At 43.9% G+C, this 22,793-nt stretch overlaps 1 protein-coding gene across 2 annotated transcripts in view; it reads left to right on the top strand.

Annotated features, from left to right (window-relative positions):
• b4galnt4a (beta-1,4-N-acetyl-galactosaminyltransferase 4a) overlaps nt 1–22,793 on the top strand; it is a 450,051-nt gene that overhangs the window by 398,175 nt on the left and 29,083 nt on the right. For both annotated transcript variants that reach the window (XM_021564073.3, XM_036949745.2), the window contains 3 exons: nt 2,126–2,192; nt 13,536–13,700; nt 14,147–14,256. In XM_021564073.3, coding sequence (XP_021419748.3) covers nt 2,126–2,192; nt 13,536–13,700; nt 14,147–14,256 — 342 coding nt within the window. The remainder of the gene's footprint in view (nt 1–2,125; nt 2,193–13,535; nt 13,701–14,146; nt 14,257–22,793) is intronic.

The following is a 22,793-nucleotide window of genomic DNA, read 5'->3' as shown; positions in this document are numbered from 1 at the left end:
TGTGGTTTCCAGTTTACATAAAGTCCAGTGAAGTTCTTTGAGGGCCGTCGTGGTATCGGCATGAGGTGGAATATACACGGCTGTGACTATAAACAAAGAGAATTGTCTTGGGAGGGAATACGGTCGGCATTTGATTGTGAGGTATTCTAGGTCGGGTGAACAAAAGGACTTGAGTTTCTGTATGTTATCACAATCACACCATGAGTAGTTAATCATAAAACATACAACCCACCGTTCTTTTTCCCGGAAGGGTTATTTATTCCTATTTATTCCTTTCTGCGGAGAACCAGACTGGCTGTACGACTCAGACAGTATATCCCGAGAGAGCCATGTTTCTGTGAAACAGAGTATGTTACAATCCCTGTTGTCTCTCTGGAAGGAAATCCTCGCCCTGAGCGAGTCAACTTTATTATCCAGAGACTGAACATTAGCGAGTAATATACTCGGAAGTGGTGGGTGGTGTGTGCGCCTCCCGAGTCCACTCCAAATACCTCTCTCCGCCTGCAGTGTTTTGGATCAGCCGTTGGAATCAGTTCAATTGCCCTGAGGGGTACGAACAAAGGACCCGATTTGGGAAGGTCGTATTCCTGGTCGTAATGCTGGTAATTTTGGTTAGTTTCCATCTCTCTGATATCCAAAAGTTCTTCCCGGCTGTATGTAATAACACAAAATAAATTCTGGGCTCATAATGTAAGAAATAACACTGAAAAAAGCTAAATACTGCAAAGTTGTCTAGGGGCTAGAAGCACGGCTGCCCTATCTATCAGCGCCATTTTTCATCTGTATGTAGATGATACGGTTATACAGTATATGCTGTTGACCAAGCTATGTTAGAGCTGCAATCTGACTTTGCAGAAATCCCTTGTTGATTTAAAACTCTTTAGATGGGCTACACATATACTGATTGGATGGTTCTCTCATCCAGCAGATAAATATCTGGGCATTTGGATGGATAAAGTAAAAAAATATATATTTAAAGAGGCCTTTAAAAAACGTACCAATATTGAAATAGATCTTGCCTCTTTCTAAAAAGCAGGAAGCAAATTGTACAATCAACTTCTCCTGCCAGTTTTGGACTATGGTGAAACCATTTGGGGCGGCAGGGTAGCCTAGTGGTTAGAGTGTTGGACCGAAAGGTTGCTGGTAACCAGTAGTGACTTGGTAAATTCAGAATCTCTTTAAAAGGATTGTAGCCTGTCTGTCTCTCTCTCTGTTTGTGTCCCAAATGACTCCTTATTCCCTATATAATGCATTACCTTTTACCAAATGGAAATATATAGGGAATAGGGTACCATTTGGGACACAGTCTCTGTTTGTGCTGCTGCAAGCACTCTGCGTATTACCCAAGCACAGGATTCACACACCAGCCAAGCACTCTCCTTGCTTGCTCTACTTTGTCTCCTCGTTTTGGTCTGTCTGCCTCTTTCTCCCACTGCTGTACTTATTCTCTCTTTTGTTGCTCCCGCATTCTTAAGCCCTCTTTATCTTTCTGTGTCTATCGATACTTCTGTCTGGTTTTCTATCTTTTCTGTTTCTCTGCGACTCCTCTGCGTCCATCTCTATCTCTCCTCTGCATCTCTCCGTCTTTCTGGTAATGGTAGACCTCTGGGCATAGTGGCGCTTGAAGTTTGAGGGTAATTTTATATTTGTTTTTTATTTTTTATTGTCACATATGCCGGGTAGGTGTTGTTTTTACAGTGCCAGCCATAGTGGTACGGCACCCCTTGAGCAAATTAGGGTTAAGTGCCTTGAACAGATTTTCAAATAGTCGGCTCGGGTATTCGAACCAGCAATATTTTGCCCCTGTTCTGAGATAAGACAGAGGTTCAGACTTTCCTCCCATTCTCTCCTCTCATCTCCTCTCATCCCCTCTTCTCCTTTTTCTCTTCTCTTCTCCTCCCCTCCCCTGAATCCATCTTTACATAAGTACTACTGAGTGTGAAAATGAACAGGGCAAATCTTGTACTATGTCTGCATCACAAATTGCACCCATTTCCTATATAGTGCACTACTTTTGACCAGGCGCCTTTGCAATGCCATTTTGGACGCAGCCTATGACACATGAAGTTAAATTGTACGTTCGAGCAGTCTGTCTCACCTGCTCTCTCTCTCTCCTCTCTTTCAGTGGCGTCCATTCCTGCCAGGTCTGAAGTATGAGGTCATCGATTCTGCCTACATTTCCCTCTACACAGGTAAGCTGGGTTTGTTGTTTTTTGGTTGGCTCTGGCCGTAATGCTCTGGCTAGAAGCTCCCCTTAGGCACATATCTACCCAATGGCGTAAGAACGAGTCTTGCTGCTTTCATTGTAGTTTTGGTATACACACACACACACACACACACACACACACACACACACACACACACACACACACACACACACACACACACACTGTTCCCTGGGGTTGATTAGGGGGATAGATGTAGATTGGAGCACAGATGCTATTCCAGGCTGCACTGCCCTATTGTTCCTCAGCAGACAGGAAGGCAGACCTAAGGAACAAAGTGCAGTCCCTTCGCTCTGGACCACTGGACTAGAAATACTATATCAGGAAGTATTGTGTTTCATGGTTGTGTCCATCATTTTGTAACAACCTTAACCCAACCTTGCAAGAGGATTGGAGCTCTGGCATAATGGCTTAGGTGATGGAATGACAGTCACTGGTTCCGGGTTTTTGAATCCCAGTCTGGGCTATCACCAAATGGCTGCCATATTGTTGATGTCATTCACTCTGCCTTTCATAAACATATGAGGATCAAGTTCAAGTAAATCAAAAATGTAAGAACACATTTTGGACACAGGGAAACACAACACTGACCCCTTTCTTACCATAGAGACCAGGGTGACCACCATAGACATAAACACAGGAGAATTGCTTGATAACATTACGTATAATCTCTATGGGGATGTGATGGAGGGACAGAGAGATGGCAAGAATCTAAGCCATGATCTATTCAATGAGTTCACTCTCAATTTCCATTTCTTTATCTTTCTTTTCTTTCCACCATCCTTTCATTTCTACACTGCTGTAATTTTGGAACATACTGGAGGACTGGACTTAAATCTCATTCAATAATCGAAACATGGCCTGCGTCCCAAAAGGCACCCTCTACCCTATATAGAGCACTACTATTGACCAGAGCCCTATTGGCCCTGGACAAAATTTGTGCACGATATGGGGAATAGGGTGACATTTGGGACGCAGACATAGATTCATGGAATCTTTTGCATCACAATTTTCCAAAATATTCTCTATCATGGACACACACAACTACAGTTTTTCACCCATGGTTAAGTTTGACTAACTTAGACAGAAACACAGCAACTTTCCATTCCATCACATTTTTCCAATGTCTTACATATTCCTCTTCAAATCAAACCAAATTGTATTGGTTGCGTACACATGTTTTGCAGATATTATCACTTATGTTCCTAGCTCCAACAGTGCAGTACTACTAACTATACAAAACTATACACACAAATCCCACAAAAATATAAAGAAAGGAATTAAGAAATATAAAAATATTAGGACGAGCAATGTCAGAGTGCGGAAAATAAATATACAGTGCATTTGGAAAGTATTCAGACCCCTTAACATTTTCCACATTTTGTTACATTACAGCCTTATTCTTAAATGGATTAAAATTAAAATTTCCCTCATCAATCTACACACAATAGCCCATAATGAGAAAGCAAAAACTGGTTTGTAGAAATTGTAGCAAATGTATTAAAATAAAAAAACGAAACCATATTTACATAAGTATTCAGACCCTTTAGTCAGTAGGTTGTTGAAACACCATTTGCAGCGATTACAGCCTCGAGTCATCTTAAGTATGACGCTACAAGCTTGGTACACCTGCAAAGCTATTTTCAGGTCTCTCCAGAGATGTTCGATCGGGTTCAAGTCCAGGCGCCGGCTGGGCCACTCAAGGACATTCAGAGACTTGTCCCGAAGCCACTCCTGCGTTGTCTTGGCTGTGTGCTTGGGGTAGATGTCCTGTTGGAAGGTGAATCTTCACTCCAGTCTGAGGTCCTGAGCACTCTGGAGCAGGTTTTCATCAAGGATCTCTCTCTGTACTTTGCTCTGTTCATCTTTGCCTCGATCCTGACTAGTCTCCAAGTCCCTGCCGCTGAAAAACATACCCACAGCATTATGCTGCCACCACCATGCTTCACGGTAGGAATGGTGCCAGGTTTCCACCAGATATGATACTTATCATTCAGGCCAAAGATAGTGACGCCTGTAGTGACGCCACACTGCAATGCAGTGTGCTCTACGGCACAATTGTCTGTAGAGCTCTGAGACAGGATTGTGTCGAGGCACAGATCTGGGGAAGGGTACCAAAAAATGTCTGCGGCATTGAAGGTCCCCAAGAACACAGTGGCCTCCATCATTCTTAAATGGAAGAAGTTTGGAAGAACCAAAAATCTTCCTAGATCTGGCCGTCCGGCCAAACTAAGCAATCGGGGGTGAAGGGCCTTGGTCAGGGAGGTGACCAAGAACTCAATGGTCACTCAGACAGAGCTCCAGAGTTCCTCTGTAGAGATGGGAGAACATTCCAGAAGGACAATCATCTCTGCAGCGTTCCACCAATCAGGGCTTTATGGTGGAGTGGCCAGACGGAAGCCACTCCTGAGTGAAAGGCACATGACAGCCCAGTTGGAGTTTGCCAAAAGACTGTCACACCATGAGAAATAAGATTCTCTGGTCTGATGAAACCAAGATTGAACTCTTTGGCCTGAATGCCAAGCTTCACGTCTGGAGGAAACCTGGCATCATTCCTACGGTGAAGCATGGAGCAGCATTATGCTGTAGGGATGTTTTTCAGTGGCAGGGACTGAGAGACTAGTCAAGATCAAGGCAAAGATGAATGGAGCAGTCAATGAGATACTTAATGAAAACCTGCTCCAGAGCGCTCAGACTGGGTGCGGTAAGGCTCTCCTTCCAACAGGACAACGACCCAAGACAAGACAGGAGTGGCTTCAGAACAAGTCTTTGAATGTTGCAGCCAGAGCCCCAACTTGAACACGATCTAACATCTCTGGAGAGACCTGAATTTTACTGTGCAGCAACGCCCCCCATCCAACCTGGCAGACCTTACGAGGATCTGCAGGGAAGAATGTGAGAAACTCCCTAAATACAGGTATGCCAAGCTTGTAGCGTCATACCCAAGAAGATTTGATGCCGTTATCGCTGCAAAAGGTGCTTTTTGAGTAAAGGGGCCGAATACTTACGTCAATGTGACATTTACGATATATATATATATATATATATAACATTTCTAAAAACCTGCTTTTGCTTTTTAATTATGGGATATTGTGTGTAGATTAATGAGGAAAAAAACGTTTCAATCAATTTTAGAATAAGGCTGAAACAAAGAAAAATGTGGAAAAAGTCAAGTATACACGGCCGTGGCGATGAATGAAGAGAATTATCTTTGGAGGTAATGCTGTCGGCATTTGATAGTGAGTTATTCCATATTGGGAGAACAATTGGACCTTAGTTCCTGTATGTTACCACAATCACATCATGAAACATATACCTGCCTTTCTTTTTCCCAGAGAGTTATTTCTTCCTGTCACCATGATGTACAGAGAACCCTGCTGGCTGTATGGATGGGGACAGTATATCTGGAGAGAGCCATAATTCCCCTGAAACAGAGTATGTTACAGTCCCTTGGCCCCCTTAGATCATCGAGTGTCACAATGGATGTCCAAAGATTTCCAATAGCTCTATGAATACTTTAATTTTAACACATTTAAAACTCAATACCCCATCTCAAAACACTTTATTCTAGCATTGTAATGGAAGGTTGATGAATCTATGACCTCATGATCATTAACGATAATTAACTTCTTATGGCTGCAGGGGCACTATTGAGTAGCTTGGATGAAAGGTGCCCAGAGTAAACGGCCTGCTCCTCAGTCTCAGTTGCTAATATATGCATATTATTAGTATTTGATAGAAAACACTCTGAAGTTTCTGTAACTGTTTGAATGATGTCTGTGAGTACAGCAGAACTCGTATGACAAGCAAGAACCTGAGAAGAAATCCAAACAGGAAGTGAGAAATCTGAGGTTGGTATATTTTCTAACCATTCCCTATTGAAATCCCATTGCGATATGAATGAATATTCACTTCCTAGAGCTTCCAATATATGTCAACCGTCTATAGAAATTTGAATGAGGCTTCTACTGTGTTGTGGGACTGAATAAGAGCAGAATTAGCCATGTGTCTGGCAGTCAGCCATTTCCTGGCCACATGCATTCCACATGATATCCACTTGCGTTCCGTTCCTCCTCAAGACAAAAATTCTCCGGTTGGAACTTTATTGAAGATTTATGGTAAAAACATCCTAGTGATTGATTCTGTACTTAGTTTGAAATGTTTCTTCGACCTGTAATATAACTTTTTGAAGATTTTGTCAGAAAAAATGGTCGAGCAGCACCAGCGTTTGGATAGGTGTACCAAAGTAGCTAATTGGACATAAATAACGGATATTATCGAACAAATCAAGTATTTATTGTGGACCTGGGATTCCTGGGAGTGCATTCTGATGAAGATCATCAAAGGTAAGGGAATATTTAGCATGCAATTTATGGTTTATGTTGACTACAACATGGCGGCTAATTTGACTTGATTGTTATGAGCGCCGTCTCAGGTTTGCCTTTTCCGTAATAAAAAAAATATAATCTGATACAGCGGTTGCATTAAGGAGAGGTATATCTATAATTCCATGTGTATTATCATCTACATTTAAGTATTTCTGTTGAATCGATGTGGCTATGCAAAATCACTGGATGTTTATGGAACTAGTGAATGTAACGCGCCAATGTAAACTCAGATTTTTTTGACATAAATATGAACTTTATCAAACAAAACATACATGTATTGTGTAACATGAAGTCCTATGAGTGTCATCTGATGAAGATCATCAAAGGTTAGTGATTCATTTTATCTCTATTTGTGCTTTTTGTGACTCCTCTCTTTGGCTGGGAAAATGCCTGTTTTTATTGTGGTTTGGTGGTGACCTAACATAATCATTTGTGGTGCTTTCGCTGAAAAGCATATTTGAAATCGGACACTGTGGTGGGATTAACAACAAGACTACCTTTAAAATGGTATAAGATACATTTATGTTTGAGGAATTTAATTATGAGATTTCTGTTGTTTTGAATTTGGTGCCCAGCACTTTCACTGGCTGTTGTCATATCATCTCGTTAACGGGATTGCAGCCCAAAGAGGTTTTAACAAGTTCCGTATTACTGGATCTCAGATGCAGATTGTTGCCTAGCTGTCATGACCTGACCTTAGAGAGCCTTTTTATTTCTCTATTTGATTAGGTCGGGGTGTGATTTGTGTGGGCATTCTAGTTTTTATATTCCTTTGTTGGCAAGATATGTCTATCGTTGTCTCTGATTGGGGATCATACTTAGGCAGCCTTTTTTCCACCTTTAGTTTGTTGGGATCTTGTTTGTGTGTAGTTGCTTTCTGCACTGCATGTAGCTTTACGTTAGTTTTTGTGTTTTGTTGTTTTTTCGGTGTCATGTAAAATAAAGACAAATGTACGCCTACCACGCTGCACCTTGGTCCAATCCATCTTTAAATTAACGTGACACTAGCAATAGTTCACTTGGCAACCATGATGTCAGAGGCTGGCATCCTGTTAACCCTCTCCATTCTGACCGCTCCATCAAATAAGTGATAAGGGAGGAGTGCGTGTGCGCGGTGCAAACTTAATGAAGTGCCCTACAGATTTTTTCCACTTATACCTCACTGCTTCTTCTTGGCTCAGGAAGGGCCCAGCTGTTACAGTATGCAGCACAAACACACACTGAAGTAACTCTCTGGCTCTGAAACTGATCCTCAACTCAATGTGACCTCTCTTGCCAATCCTTTCTCATCCAGCTCTATTCCTCAGTCCAAAATCCTCCAAACACACACACACACACACTCTTTGAACCTGCCCTTCAGCACATGGTGCCAAGAGCAGGTGAACCAAGCAGGAGGTGGGGGGACACCTGCCAGCTTTTTGCATTGATTAATTTATTTAATAAAGCTAATCCTTTACCAACAGCTACTCTTCCTTGGGTCTCTCTCTCTGTCACACACACACACACACACACACACACACATCCTCTCTTACTTTCTCCACCGGGAAAATGCTTCATACAGTACCACTCTGCTTTATCCACAATCCCATTTGGGATTAAAAAGACGACTTGGGCTGCCCTGTTAATTATAAAGCATTCCTCATCTCAGGCCTTGCTACTGACACTCTATAAATAACTGGCACTCACTCCTTCCTGCACACCATTGATTGGTGTAATTATACCCACTCGTCTCACCTATTTTCTTCTCCTCTCGTCCATCTCTCCTTTCCTTTCCTCATCTTGCATCTCCTTTCCTTGCCTCTTCTCGTCTCTTCTCGTCAACCCAACATCTAGTCGAGATCCAAGGTTGCTATAATGACAATACCCAGTGATGTAATGGGAAATCGGGATAAGACAAACTACCACTGAATAGAAACAAAAGAGTATTACATTTTTAGAACTGTATTGTTTGCAGTTTGATTGCATTTTAATGTAGACCTACTAGGTAGGTCACGGAGAGATGTTCATATTGAAACATATCTTCTTCTTTTGTAAAGTTCTTAATTTGTTTGCTAAGATTAGCACAGATTTTCTCAGGGGATCCCAGATGGGGCCCCAATCCCAAGTTTGGGAACTAATGTAATAACCTCTCTCCCTGCTTGCTTCCTCTCTCTGTGTCTCTTCTGCATGCATTGCAGCCTGCCTCGCCCTCGTCACTCTCTGTTTCACTAGTACTCTCTGTAAAGCAACGTTATGATTAGAATTGAGTAGCTTATATTTTGCTCCTGCTGAGGTCAAGCTCCGTTTATCGCTTGCTTCTTACTTCTACCTTCTAGCCAGCCAACTAGCTAGCTGGCTAACACTTGCCAGAGCCATTTAACGTTACTGCAATAGTAATAGAAGTCTCTGCGGCAGCTAGCCAACTGACTAACAGACTGAGATATCTACAGTATAAGTGACTATAACATCAAGTTAAAAAAAATATTTACACAAAGATTAATTTGGAACGGTTGGCCTTGAACTTCCGTGGCTTCAATGAGAGAGGGCAGTTGTTCTCCCCTGCTACAAACACCCCCCCCCCCCCCCCCCCCATTTAGTTGCTAATGACAACCTGCAGTATCCCGGCCGGCCTTCAACTTCAGTTACTCAATGAGAGGGGGCAGCACTGAGCTAGACTTCAACGTCACAACCTGGAGTAGCTCGAACTGCGCATGTTAAATCTCCATGAGATATCTTAACCGACTTCATTTGTCTTCAATGCGCTATTGAGTCTTCCCATAGCAATGAATGGTGTCGTGACCAATGGCTTTGTATATTCATGTACAGTGGCAAGAAAAAGTATGTGAACCTTTTGGAAATACCTATATTTCTAGATGGAAAGAATTTTGGACCATTCCTCTTTACAAAACTGTTTCACTTCAGCAAAAAACTTGGGATGTCTGGTGTGAACTGCTCTCTTGAGGTCATGCCACAGCATTTCCATCTGGTTGAGGTCAGGACTGACTGGGCCACTCCAGAAGTAGTATTTTCTTCTGTTGAAGCCATTCTGTTGTTGATTTACTTCTGTGTTTTGGCTCGTTGTCCTGTTGCATCACCCAACATCTTTTGAGCTTCAATTGGCGGACAGATAGCCTAACATTCTCCTGCAAAATGTCTTGAAAAACTTGGGAATTCATTTTTCCATCGATGATAGCAAGCTGTCCAGGCCCTGAGGCAGCAAAGCAGCCCCAAACCATGATGCTCCCTCCACAATGCTTTAGTGTTGGGATGAGGTTTTGATGTTGGTGTGCTGTGCCTCTTTTTACACACATAGTGTTGTGTGTTCCTTCCAAACAACTCAACTGTAGTTTCATCTGACCACAGAATATTTTTCCAGTAGTGCTGTGGAACATCCAGGTGCACTTTTGCAAACATCAGATGTGAAGCAGTGGCTTCTTCAGTGGTGTCCTCCCATGAACACCATTCTTGTTTAGTGTTTTATGTATCGTAGACTCGTCAACAGAGATGTTAGCATGTTCTTTAGCTGACACTAGGATTCTTCTTAACCTCATTGAGCATTCTGCGCCGTGCTTTTACAGTCACCTTTGCAGGACAGTAGCAACAGTGCTGAACTTTCTCCATTTATAGACCATTTTGTCTTACCGTGGACTGATGAACATCAAGGCTTTTAGAGATACTTCTGTAACCCTTTCCAGCTTTATGCAAGTCAAAATTCTTAATCTTAGATCTTCAGAGATCTATTTTGTTCGAGGCATGATTCACATCAGACAATGCTTCTTGTGGATAGCAAACTCAAATTGTGTGTTTTTTATAGGGCAAGGCATCTCCAATCTTGTCGCACAAGGATGTGAACAAATTTCCACACAAAACTTGAGGGAAATATGATTTTTGTGCTTATGGAACATTTCTGGGATCTTTTATTTCAGTTCATGAAACATGGAACCAGTACTTTACATTATGTTGTGTTTAGATTTTTTTTATTGGCATAATTCAATGTGGCAAAACTTAATCTTGGAGAAGTCTTTAGCCTAGAGGTTCACATACTTTTTGCAATCTACACTGTGAATGTTTAAATTATGTATTCAATATATAAAATGCAATATTTTGTGTGTTATTTGTTTTAGTACACTATATTTCTCTATTGTTGTGACTTAGATGAAGATCAGATCACATTTGATGACCAATTTATGCAGAAATCCAGGTAATTCCAAAGGGTTCACATACTTTATCTTGCCACTGTATACTGTCATTGGTTTGTAGACACGGCAGGCAGTCGCGGTCGTTAAAAAAAAGGCCTTATGTCCAGCGTCTCCCAAATCCACTAGTCTGTCAGCTGCGTCTCTAGTTGCTTACTTGTATAGCCACTTGCCTTTGGTTTGCGGAGTCCGACTCCGAGCTGGTTAGTTCATTTCACGTCTCACTGGCTCTTGGCCATAATTTATCATTATCATTATCAAATGTGATTTTTTGGGGGCAGCTATATATATATCCATAAATTGCGGCCCCAAATCTGCAACATATTCAAACAGTGTGGGGTAGAGCAGGGGTTTCCAACATTTTGTTGCAACCTAAAAAAAAATCATGAGCTACTCATATACACCCTGCATATTTTGGCATTATGTATAAGGCGAATGTCTATCAACCCAAAGGAAACTTTTGCATTTTTGCTAATTGCCAATTTTTCAACCACTTCTACTTTTCATGTACTTTGCAACCTAGCATTTTAGCTAACCCTTCTCCTAACGCTAACCGTAAACACTTTTAGCCAAGCCTTCCCCTAACCTTAACCTTTTAACCTAACTTTAACCTCTAGCGTCGCGCAAACCCGTATCCGGGAGCGTAATCATAGCCTCAAGCTCATTACCATAACGCAACGTTAACTATTCATGAAAATCGCAAATGAAATGAAAGAAATATATTGACTCACAAGCTTAGCCTTTTGTTAACAACACTGTCATCTCAGATTTTCAAAATATGCTTTTCAACCATAGCTACACAAGCATTTGTGTAAGAGTATTGATAGCTAGCATAGCATTAAGCCTAGCATTCAGAAGGCAACATTTTCACAAAAACAAGAAAAGTATTCAAATAAAATCATTTACCTTTGAAGAACTTCAGATGTTTTCAATGAGGAGACTCTCAGTTAGATAGCAAATGTTAATTTTTTCCAAAAAGATTATTTGTGTAGGGGAAATCGCTCCGTTTTGTTCATCACATTTGGCTAAGAAAAAAAAACGAAAATTCAGTCATTACAACGCCAAACTTTTTTCCAAATTAACTCCATAATATCGACAGAAACATGGCAAACGTTGTTTAGAATCAATCCTCAAGGTGTTTTCACATATCTATTCGATGATAAATCATTTGTGGCAGTTGGGTTTCTCCTCGGAAGCAAACAGAAAAATACATGCAGCTGGAGATTACGCAATAATTGTGACGGAGGACACCAAGCGGCCACCTGGTATATGTAGTGTAAAATGGTCAATCTTCCAATGATATGCCTACAAATACGTCACAATGCTGTCGACACTATGGGGAAACGACAGAAAGTCTAAGCTCATTCGTGACCCATACACAGCCATATAAGGACTCATTGAAACACAGCGCCTTCAAAATCTGGGTGCACTTCCTGTTTGAAATTTCATCTTGGTTTTGCCTGTAGCATCAGTTCTGGGGCACTCACAGACAATATCTTTGCAGATTTGGAAACGTCAGAGTGTTTTATTTCCAAAGCTGTCAATTATATGCATAGTCAAGCATCTTTTCGTGACAAAATATCGCGCTTAAAACGGGAACGTTTTTTTTATCCAATAATGAAATAGCGCCCCCAGAGTTCCAAGAAGTTAACCCTTACCTCAGCCCTAACCCCACGTTAGCATTATGCACCTAGACACCTAGGTAACGTTACTCACAACAAATTAGAACATATTATATGTTTTGCAAATTTGTAAGATGTTGTACATTTTGCAAATTTGTAACTTATCATACGAATTGTAATTTGGAACATATCATACTTAATGGATGATGGACATCCACCAATGAATACATACCATACGAAATGTAACACATCACACTGAATGGAGAGTCTCAGATTTACGTACAGAGAAATACATAATGCTCTGAGACCAGGTCGCCCAGCCAGGTCGCCCAGCCAGGACTGTTACTTTTGTAACTGAATGTAAACATTTTAACAATGTGATTTAGCCGATTTAAGTTGGGAAAATAGATAGCAAAAATGCAGAATGGTGTTAAATGCCTGTAAATCTTGGGGATGAAAATGATTTCACATATTTAATATTACTACTGATTATTTCTCACTATCTACTTGCAAGCTACTCATTGACAGCACATGAGCTACCAGACATGCAGTTTCCTGCTCAAGTGCAACCTTTGGTAGGCTGATGGAAGGCTACTCAGAGTCAGAATCTGCTCTACAGCGAATCAGACATGCCCGTGCTCATCATGGTTCTTACAGGCACATTTAAATTATACAATACATTTGCTTGTGGTGCGCAGCTCAAATGATTTGTAACAACTCCATTGAACCAACACCACTGGACACAGCTAAAAATAATAGATAAACAATTTTATTTTGCAGGTGGCTTTTAATTTTAAACACCAGTGGTGCAACTAGTGCTTTCTATTTGCACGGAATCAAAACAGTGGTGCGTACGAGCGAAGCAAAAATTGCAATCTGTTGATCATTATATAATACGGACATATCTATTTGAATACAGACTAGCTTAAAACATTACAAATAATTTGCACCCCTATTTTGAAAGTGGGGGTGGAGCTGCTCCGTTTGCTCTATTGCTCAGGTGCCTATGTACGTCCCTCCCTATCCCTCTCTTTTGCTCTCAACCCCGCTTTCTCACTCACCCTCTCTCTATTTTGCTCTCAACCCCGCTTTCTCACTCTCCCCCTCTCTCTCTCTCTGTCCTAGATGAATCCAGTCTGAAGATGAACAGTGTGGACCACATCCCTCAGACCCTGGCCAGTCACAGTAGACCATCATCAGTAGAGGAACAGTCACAAGAGCACAGTCACTTCAGCAGCCAGCACGGAGCAGACATGCTCAAACCAGACCCCCGAGACACTTTCTATAGCAGTAAGTATATAGTATAGCAGCAGGCAGCCATGCACATCTCTCTCTACCAGTCTTTTTCTCTCTTAATCTTACCCTATTTTTCCTTTTTCAAGAAACTCCATCATGCCTCTACTCCAGTATCCATATATAGCATAACACCTACAATGAAGCAATATTTTTTTGTATTTTTTATTTATTTTTTACATTTTAGTCTATTATCCAGAGCGACTTACAGTTAGTTCATCTTAAGATAGCTAGGTGGGACAACCACATATCACAGGCATCGTATGTACACTTTTCCTCATTGAAGTAGCTATCAGCAATGTCAGAGATGGAAATGGGGGGTGATTGAAGTGCAAGTGTTGGTTCAGAAAAGTATTTCTAGAGTATGCATTCTAGTATAGACAGTGGAACGCAGTTTCTATCTTCTCTCTCTCTCTCTTCCTCTCCTCCATCCTTCTCTCTAGCCCCTATGATCCAGGCATCTCATCTGGAGAACGTGCTGCCAGCCTGTCTCTACTCCCCTACCTACGTCGTCAAAGACTTCCCCATAGCCAGATACCAGGGCCTACAGTTTGTAAGTCAGCCCTCCAGTTCTGTGTGTGTATGCATAAGTGCGTGCCTGCGTGCGTTCCTGCGTGCATGTGCGTGTGGGTGTCCGCATGTCCACCTATTTAGGGGGTACTTACCCATCAAGGCATTTGGTAAGTAACCCCTCATGGGAGGGAAGACAGACGGTCACACATTGTGCGCGTTTCTGTGTGTGGGCATGTCTGTGTGTGGGTTTGAGTATTCCCTGTGAAACATGCTAGAAACATGATATGAATGGGTGTGTTTGCATTTGTGTGTGTGTGTGTGTGTGTGTGTGTGTGTGTGTGTGTGTGTGTGTGTGTGTGTGTGTGTGTGTGTGTGTGTGTGTGTGTGTGTGTGTGTGTGTGTGTGTGTGTGTGGATGCATTTTAATATGCACACACACTTGTGTGGGGTCATTAGGCTGTATCCCAAATGGCACATACTCCCTACATTGTGCACTACCTTTGACCAGAGCCCTATTGGGAATAGGGTGTCATTTGGGATGCTGCCCTGCCCTATCACCTGTTTAGAGCAGCACACATCAAGGACTTACACTTCATATTCAAATGACCTCAGCCTAGAACAAAGCAGAGAGGATTCGGTCCTACGTGGCTAAATTTAAATTGTGTTTTTTATATTGGATAAAATTAGAGACTCAGAGCTAGAAAATGGTATATCATACACTACAGTTGAGGAACAATGGGAAAGTAATTCTGCTTTGAAAGTTGATAAACTTGTAACCTCACTTTTGAGAAAATGGCTCTTGAATGTTTTGGTACCTACTGGAGTGCTCTTCTTTGTCTACACCCATTCAGCATCGTTCACACCCTTTTAAGCTTTAGCCCCACACATTTCTTCAAGGATTCACATGTGAGACTATGTACTAAACAACCAAATATTTCAAGACTTAAAGCTGGCTTATACTACAGGTGTGTTCGTCAATTTAATCTGGAATGCCAGAGTGTGCTCTGGGCGTTCGTAAACTCAGAGCATTGTCAGATTGTCCTTTCGTAAATTCAGAGTATTTCACCCTCGGAGCTCTGGACGAAAAGTAGGGTTGATCTGAGCGTTCTGCCCTAAAAACAGCAGTCAAGCACCCAGGCTAAATGGCTAACGTTGGCTAGGTTGCTAGCTACTTCCAGACACAAATGAGAGAACAACTCTGTCATGTATTGTCATGTTGTGTCCTGTTCCTGTTCTTTCTCTTCACCCTGTCTCCCTCTGCTGGTCGTATTAGGTTACCTTTTCTTCCCCTCTTTCCCCCAGCTGTTCCTTGTCTTCTCTAACTACCTCGTTCACCCCTTTTCCCACCTGTTCCCTTTTTTCCTCTGATTAGGTCTCTATATCTCTCTCTGTTTCTGCTCCTGTCTTTGTCGGATTCTCGTTTGTGTTACTCATGCCTGAACCAGACTATCGTCGTGTTTGCTGCAACCTTGTCCTGTCCTGTCGGAATCTGCCTGTTCATCTAACCTTGTCCTGTCCTGTCGGAATCTGCCTGTCCATCTGAGCCTACGTGTGTTTCGTCATTAAAGAAACTCTGTTTTGTTAATTCGCTTTTGGGTCCTCATTCACGCACCTGACAGAAGAATCCGACCAAGAATGGACCCAGCGACTTCGGATCCTCTCCACTCAGCCGTCGAGATCCAGGGAGCGATGCTAGGCAGACACGAGCAGGAATTGTCTGCTGCTCGACATGCCGTTGAGACCCTGGCCACCCAAGTCTCCAACCTCACAGAACAGGTTCACCATCTCCGCCTCGATCCACCGGCCACTTCCAGGGCTTTCGAATCTCCGGAGCCCAGAATCAATAACCCGCCGTGTTACTCTGGGGAGCCCACTGAATGCCGCTCGTTCCTCACCCAGTGTGATATTGTGTTTTCTCTCCAGCCCAACACGTACTCCAGGAGCACTGCTCGTATCGCCTACGTCATATCCCTCCTTACTGGACGGGCTCGTGAGTGGGGCACGGCAATCTGGGAGGCAAGGGCTGAGTGTACTAACCAGTATCAGGACTTTAAGGAGGAGATGATACAGGTTTTTGATCGATCTGTTTTTGGGGAGGAGGCTTCCAGGGTCCTGTCTTCCCTATGTCAAGGTAATCGATCCATAACAGACTACTCTATTGAGTTTCGCACTCTTGCTGCCTCCAGTGGCTGGAACGAGCCGGCTTTGCTCGCTCGTTTTCTGGAGGGTCTCCGCGCAGAGGTAAAGGATGAGATTCTCTCCCGGGAGGTTCCTTCCAGCATGGATTCCTTGATTGAACTCGCTATTCGCATTGAGCGACGGGTTGATCTTCGTCACCGAGCTCGTGGAAAGGAGCTTGCGTTCTCTGTTGCCCCCCTCTCCGCATCACTACCATCTTCCTCTGCCGGCTCGGGTGCTGAGCCTATGCAGCTGGGAGGTATCCGCATCTCGACTAAAGAGAGGGAACGGAGAATCACCAACCGCCTCTGTCTCTATTGCGGTTCCGCTGGTCATTTTGTCACTTCATGTCCAGTAAAAGCCAGAGCTCATCAGTAAGCGGAGGGCTACTGGTGAGCGCTACTACTCCTGTCTCTCCTTCAAGATCCTGCACTACCTTGTCGGTCCATCTACGCTGGACCGGTTCGTCAGCTTCCTGCAGTGCCTTGATAGACTCTGGGGCGGAGGGCTGTTTTATGGACGAGACCTGGGCTCGGGAACATGACATTCCTCTCAGACAGTTAAGGGAGCCCACGGCCTTGTTCGCCTTGGATGGTAGTCCTCTCCCCAGGATTCAGCGTGAGACGCTACCTTTAACCCTCACTGTCTCTGGTAATCATAGCGAAACCATTTCTTTTTTAATTTTTCGTTCACCTTTTACACCTGTTGTTTTGGGCCATCCCTGGCTAGTTTGTCATAATCCTTCTATTAATTGGTCTAGTAATTCTATCCTCTCCTGGAACGTCTCTTGTCATGTGAAATGTTTAATGTCTGCTATCCCTCCTGTTTCCTCTGTCTCTTCTTCACAGGAGGAGCCTGGTGATTTGACAGGGGTGCCGGAGGAATATCACGATCTGCGCACGGTGTTCAGTCGGTCCAGGGCCACCTCTCTTCCTCCACACCGGTCGTATGATTGTAGTATTGATCTCCTTCCGGGAACCACTCCCCCCCGGGGTAGACTATACTCTCTGTCGGCCCCCGAACGTAAGGCTCTCGAAGATTATTTGTCTGTAGCTCTTGCCGCCGGTACCATAGTCCCCTCCTCCTCTCCCGCCGGAGCGGGGTTTTTTTTTGTTAAGAAGAAGGACGGGTCCCTGCGCCCCTGCACAGATTATCGAGGGCTGAATGACATAACAGTGAAGAATCGTTATCCGCTTCCTCTTATGTCTTCAGCCTTCGAGATCCTGCAGGGAGCCAGGTTTTTCACTAAGTTGGACCTTCGTAACGCTTACCATCTCGTGCGCATCAGGGAGGGGGACGAGTGGAAGACGGCGTTTAACACTCCGTTAGGGCACTTTGAATACCGGGTTCTTCCTTTCGGCCTCGCTAACGCTCCAGCTGTCTTTCAGGCATTAGTCAATGATGTCCTGAGAGACATGCTGAACATCTTTGTTTTCGTTTACCTTGACGATATCCTGATTTTTTCACCGTCACTCCAGATTCATGTTCAGCACGTTCGACGTGTCCTCCAGCGCCTTTTAGAGAATTGTCTTTTTGTGAAGGCTGAGAAGTGCACTTTTCATGCCTCCTCCGTCACATTTCTCGGTTCTGTTATTTCCGCTGAAGGCATTAAGATGGATCCCGCTAAGGTCCAAGCTGTCATTGATTGGCCCGTCCCTAAGTCACGCGTCGAGCTGCAGCGCTTTCTCGGCTTCGCGAACTTCTATCGTCGTTTCATCCGTAATTTCGGTCAGGTGGCAGCTCCTCTCACAGCCCTTACTTCTGTCAAGACGTGCTTTAAGTGGTCCGTTTCCGCCCAGGGAGCTTTTGATCTCCTCAAGAATCGTTTTACATCCGCACCTATCCTTGTTACACCTGACGTCTCTAGACAGTTCGTTGTCGAGGTTGACGCGTCAGAGGTGGGCGTGGGAGCCATTCTTTCTCAGCGCTCCCTCTCTGACGACAAGGTCCACCCTTGCGCGTATTTTTCTCATCGCCTGTCGCCGTCGGAACGTAACTATGATGTGGGAAACCGCGAACTGCTCGCCATCCGCTTAGCCCTAGGCGAATGGCGACAGTGGTTGGAGGGGGCGACCGTTCCTTTTGTCGTTTGGACTGACCATAGGAACCTTGAGTACATCCGTTCTGCCAAACGACTTAATGCACGTCAGGCGCGCTGGGCGCTGTTTTTTGCTCGTTTCGAGTTCGTGATTTCTTATCGTCCGGGCTCTAAGAACACCAAGCCTGATGCTTTATCTCATCTCTTCAGTTCTTCAGTAGCCTCCACTGACCCCGAGGGGATTCTCCCTGAGGGGCGTGTTGTCGGGTTGACTGTCTGGGGAATTGAGAGGCAGGTAAAGCAAGCACTCACTCACACTCCGTCGCCGCGCGCTTGTCCTAGGAACCTTCTTTTCGTTCCCGTTCCTACTCGTCTGGCCGTTCTTCAGTGGGCTCACTCTGCCAAGTTAGCCGGCCACCCTGGCGTTCGGGGTACGCTTGCTTCCATTCGCCAGCGTTTTTGGTGGCCCACCCGGGAGCATGACACGCGTCGTTTTGTGGCTGCTTGTTCGGTCTGCGCGCAGACTAAGTCCGGTAACTCCCCTCCTGCCGGCCGTCTCAGGCCGCTTCCCATTCCCTCTCGACCATGGTCTCACATCGCCTTAGATTTTGTCACCGGACTGCCTTCGTCAGCGGGGAAGACTGTTATTCTTACGGTTGTCGATAGGTTCTCTAAGGCGGCTCATTTTATTCCCCTTGCTAAGCTTCCTTCTGCTAAAGAGACGGCCACAAATCATCATCGAGAATGTTTTCAGAATTCATGGCCTTCCGTCAGACGTCGTTTCGGACAGAGGTCCGCAATTCACGTCTCAATTTTGGAGGGAGTTTTGCCGTTTGATTGGGGCTTCCGTCAGTCTCTCTTCCGGCTTTCACCCCCAGTCTAACGGTCAAGCAGAACGGGCCAATCAGACTATTGGTCGCATCTTACGCAGTCTTTCTTTTCGCAACCCTGCGTCTTGGTCAGAACAGCTCCCCTGGGCAGAATACGCCCACAACTCGCTTCCTTTGTCTGCGACCGGGCTGTCTCCTTTTCAGAGTAGCCTCGGGTACCAGCCTCCGCTGTTCTCATCTTAGTTCGCCGAGTCCAGCGTCCCCTCCGCTCAGGCTTTTGTCCAACGTTGCGAGCGCACCTGGAAGAGGGTCAGGTCTGCACTTTGCCGTTATAGGGCGCAGACTGTGAGAGCTGCTAATAAGCGTAGAACTAAGAGTCCTAGATATTGTCGCGGTCAGAGAGTTTGGCTCTCCACTCAGAACCTTCCCCTTAAGACAGCTTCTCGCAAGTTGACCCCGCGGTTCATTGGTCTGTTCCGTATTTCTCGGATCATTAATCCTGTCGCAGTGCGACTTCTTCTTCCGCGATATCTTCGTCGCGTCCACCCGGTCTTCCATGTCTCCTGTGTTAAGCCCGTTCTTCGCGCCCCCGCTCGTCTTCCCCCCCCCCCCCATCCTTGTCGAGGGCGCACCTATCTACAGGGTCCGTAAGATTTTGGACATGCGTCCTCGGGGCCGTGGTCACCAGTACCTAGTGGATTGGGAGGGGTACGGTCCTGAGGAGAGGAGTTGGGTTCCCTCTCGGGACGTGCTGGACCGTTCGCTGATCGATGATTTCCTCCGTTGCCGCCAGGTTTCCTCCTCGAGTGCGCCAGGAGGCGCTCGGTGAGTGGGGGGGTACTGTCATGTATTGTCATGTTGTGTCCTGTTCCTGTTCTTTCTCTTCACCCTGTCTCCCTCTGCTGGTCGTATTAGGTTACCTTTTCTTCCCCTCTTTCCCCCAGCTGTTCCTTGTCTTCTCTAACTACCTCGTTCACCCCTTTTCCCACCTGTTCCCTTTTTTCCTCTGATTAGGTCTCTATATCTCTCTCTGTTTCTGCTCCTGTCTTTGTCGGATTCTCGTTTGTGTTACTCATGCCTGAACCAGACTATCGTCGTGTTTGCTGCAACCTTGTCCTGTCCTGTCGGAATCTGCCTGTTCATCTAACCTTGTCCTGTCCTGTCGGAATCTGCCTGTCCATCTGAGCCTACGTGTGTTTCGTCATTAAAGAAACTCTGTTTTGTTAATTCGCTTTTGGGTCCTCATTCACGCACCTGACAAACTCGCTCTAGCAGAGCTAGTTACGCTGTTTTTATGTTATCCAGAGCTTTGGTGACAGCAACTGTCCTGCTGCCAAGAATTTAATTACGCTTTTTTGCCAATGTTTACTGACACCAGCCATATTCAACGGGTGTTGAGCGTTTGTAAATTAGTCAGTTATTCTGCGCTCTGGCACACTCAGACGAGATTGCTTTGAAATTGGAGAAGATAGCCAGAATGAATTAACCAGCTACGTCTATCGACAGTTATCGCAGTGACATCATAAACATTTTATTAAAATAGTTACTTGCATAGTGGAGTCTTTTGTTCAGACATGTAGCTAGTTAGCTAAACAATGAACCATAATCCCAACACATAGCATTACTACCCTGCATGAATCTGCAGGTAGCTAACCAACCAAGATCAATGTTAGCTAGCTAACATTAGGCTATAACAAGCAATGCAAATGAGATATGAGATATGAATAATATTACTACACAGATCATACATGTAACGTTAGCTTGCTTGTCAGCCAGCTAAAGTTAGCTAGCTAGCTAATAGTACACTTTAACCTGAAAAGAAAACAACTTTCTGACAAAATTTGAAATGTGTAATATCTGAAAATGTTCTCTCTTACTCTCTTTTACCTGTAGTCATGGATGGATGCTTCTCCCTCTCTGTCATGGATGCCATTGTTGCCCAGTTTGAAGATGTAATTCGGAGACAGGTGTTTTAGACAACAGCCTTCTTGCATATTTACGATAAAACGCCAGCATTTTCTCCATCTCCTTAGCTATCATACTCTAATTCCAATGATTTCAAAACTCGGTCCTCCAGAAAGTGGAGAGCAACACTTTTGCAGTTCTACTACGTGATATCTTTAAAAAAAACATGTTAGAAAGGATTACCTACACATACTGACCAGCTCATATTGTAGACAGAAGCCTGCTACATGGCAGACCAAGCCGAACTCATCTCTTGGCATGTCCAGCCCCTCATTATCTCAGCCAATCATGGCTAGCGGGAAGGTTCCTTACTTTTTCCATGGCTATACCAACTAGGCTTGTGATTTAAATGTTTTTTTCGTATTTACAGATGGTATACACGTTTGTTATTAAGGCACATGAAAGTTCATGAAGGCATTTCTGCCAAAAAAACGCATAAAAAAAGAAAAAATAAGTTTACATTCAAATGGCACTCCTGTGAAGTAGTGACGCGCAACATACGCCAAGTTTCCTGAAACGAGTCACATATGAAAATGCAAATGCATTCATCATTGTCCGTTTTTGTCTGTCAAAAGTTCAACTAATCTCTACTTTTTCAGAAAGGTTGCATGCAAGGTGGATATACTGTGCATTTTTTTCTGACAATCCTCTTCATTGTCCATCAGCCATCAAAGGATGACACCCTTTAAAAAAACATTGTCTCAATCCGTAATTTCCACACACAAAATCTCTGTGTGGCCGTACCCTTACTCACTGCCCACAATGAATTCAACGAACAGCACACAGGGGCTGAGATGGAGAGAGAGAGAGGGAGGGGGTCATCAGAGCACACAGCTAAACAGTATTCTCTCCTACACTTGGTTTGTTTTTACACAAAATGTTTATATGAAATAGTTTCTCAATCAAAGTTGAATGTCTGATAGCTAAGAATTCTACGATGCATTTAGCAACATTCATGTTCTTGCCATCTCTGAAACACACTTAGATAATTAGTTTGATGATGCAATAGTAGCTATATATGGCTATAGAATATATAGTAAAGATACAAATGCAAATGGAGGAGGTGTTGCTAAGTATGTCTAGAGTCATATTCCATGTCAGATGAAGTAGAAGTAATATGGCTACAGGTTCATCTGCCTCAGCTAAAGACTATTCGCGTAGGAAGTTGGTATAGACCACTGCTTGCTTGAAGTCATTATTTGGAGTAAATGTGTGAAATGCTGGATATTATACAACGGGTGTGTCTAATCCTGTATGCTGATTGGTTAAAACTGCATTCCAGCCGGTGTCTATTCCACAAGTTACCAACGGCTAAATGTATGACATTATGCCTTTTTACTCTGTTCCATCTGACTGCGCAATCCACTGTCTAATCAGCCCACACAAGCAATTTATAAACTTGATCTCCACTATAAAAACCATCTAGACATTATCTCACATTTCTTTTAGACTAACATTTAGTTTTCAACAGTAAAGATTTGTATGAGCCTTGCTGTCTGTCTCTCTGACATTTGATCTCCAGCTGTCCCATAGTAACGAACATATCGGGAGGAGAGAGACAGGCAGG

Source organism: Oncorhynchus mykiss, chromosome 2 (genome assembly GCF_057628025.1).
Source record: "Oncorhynchus mykiss isolate SJ-2025 chromosome 2, ASM5762802v1, whole genome shotgun sequence".
Lineage (NCBI taxonomy): Eukaryota > Metazoa > Chordata > Actinopteri > Salmoniformes > Salmonidae > Oncorhynchus > Oncorhynchus mykiss.
The sequence above is the reverse complement of the archived record's forward strand: the minus strand, read 5'-3'. Positions and strand labels throughout refer to the sequence as shown.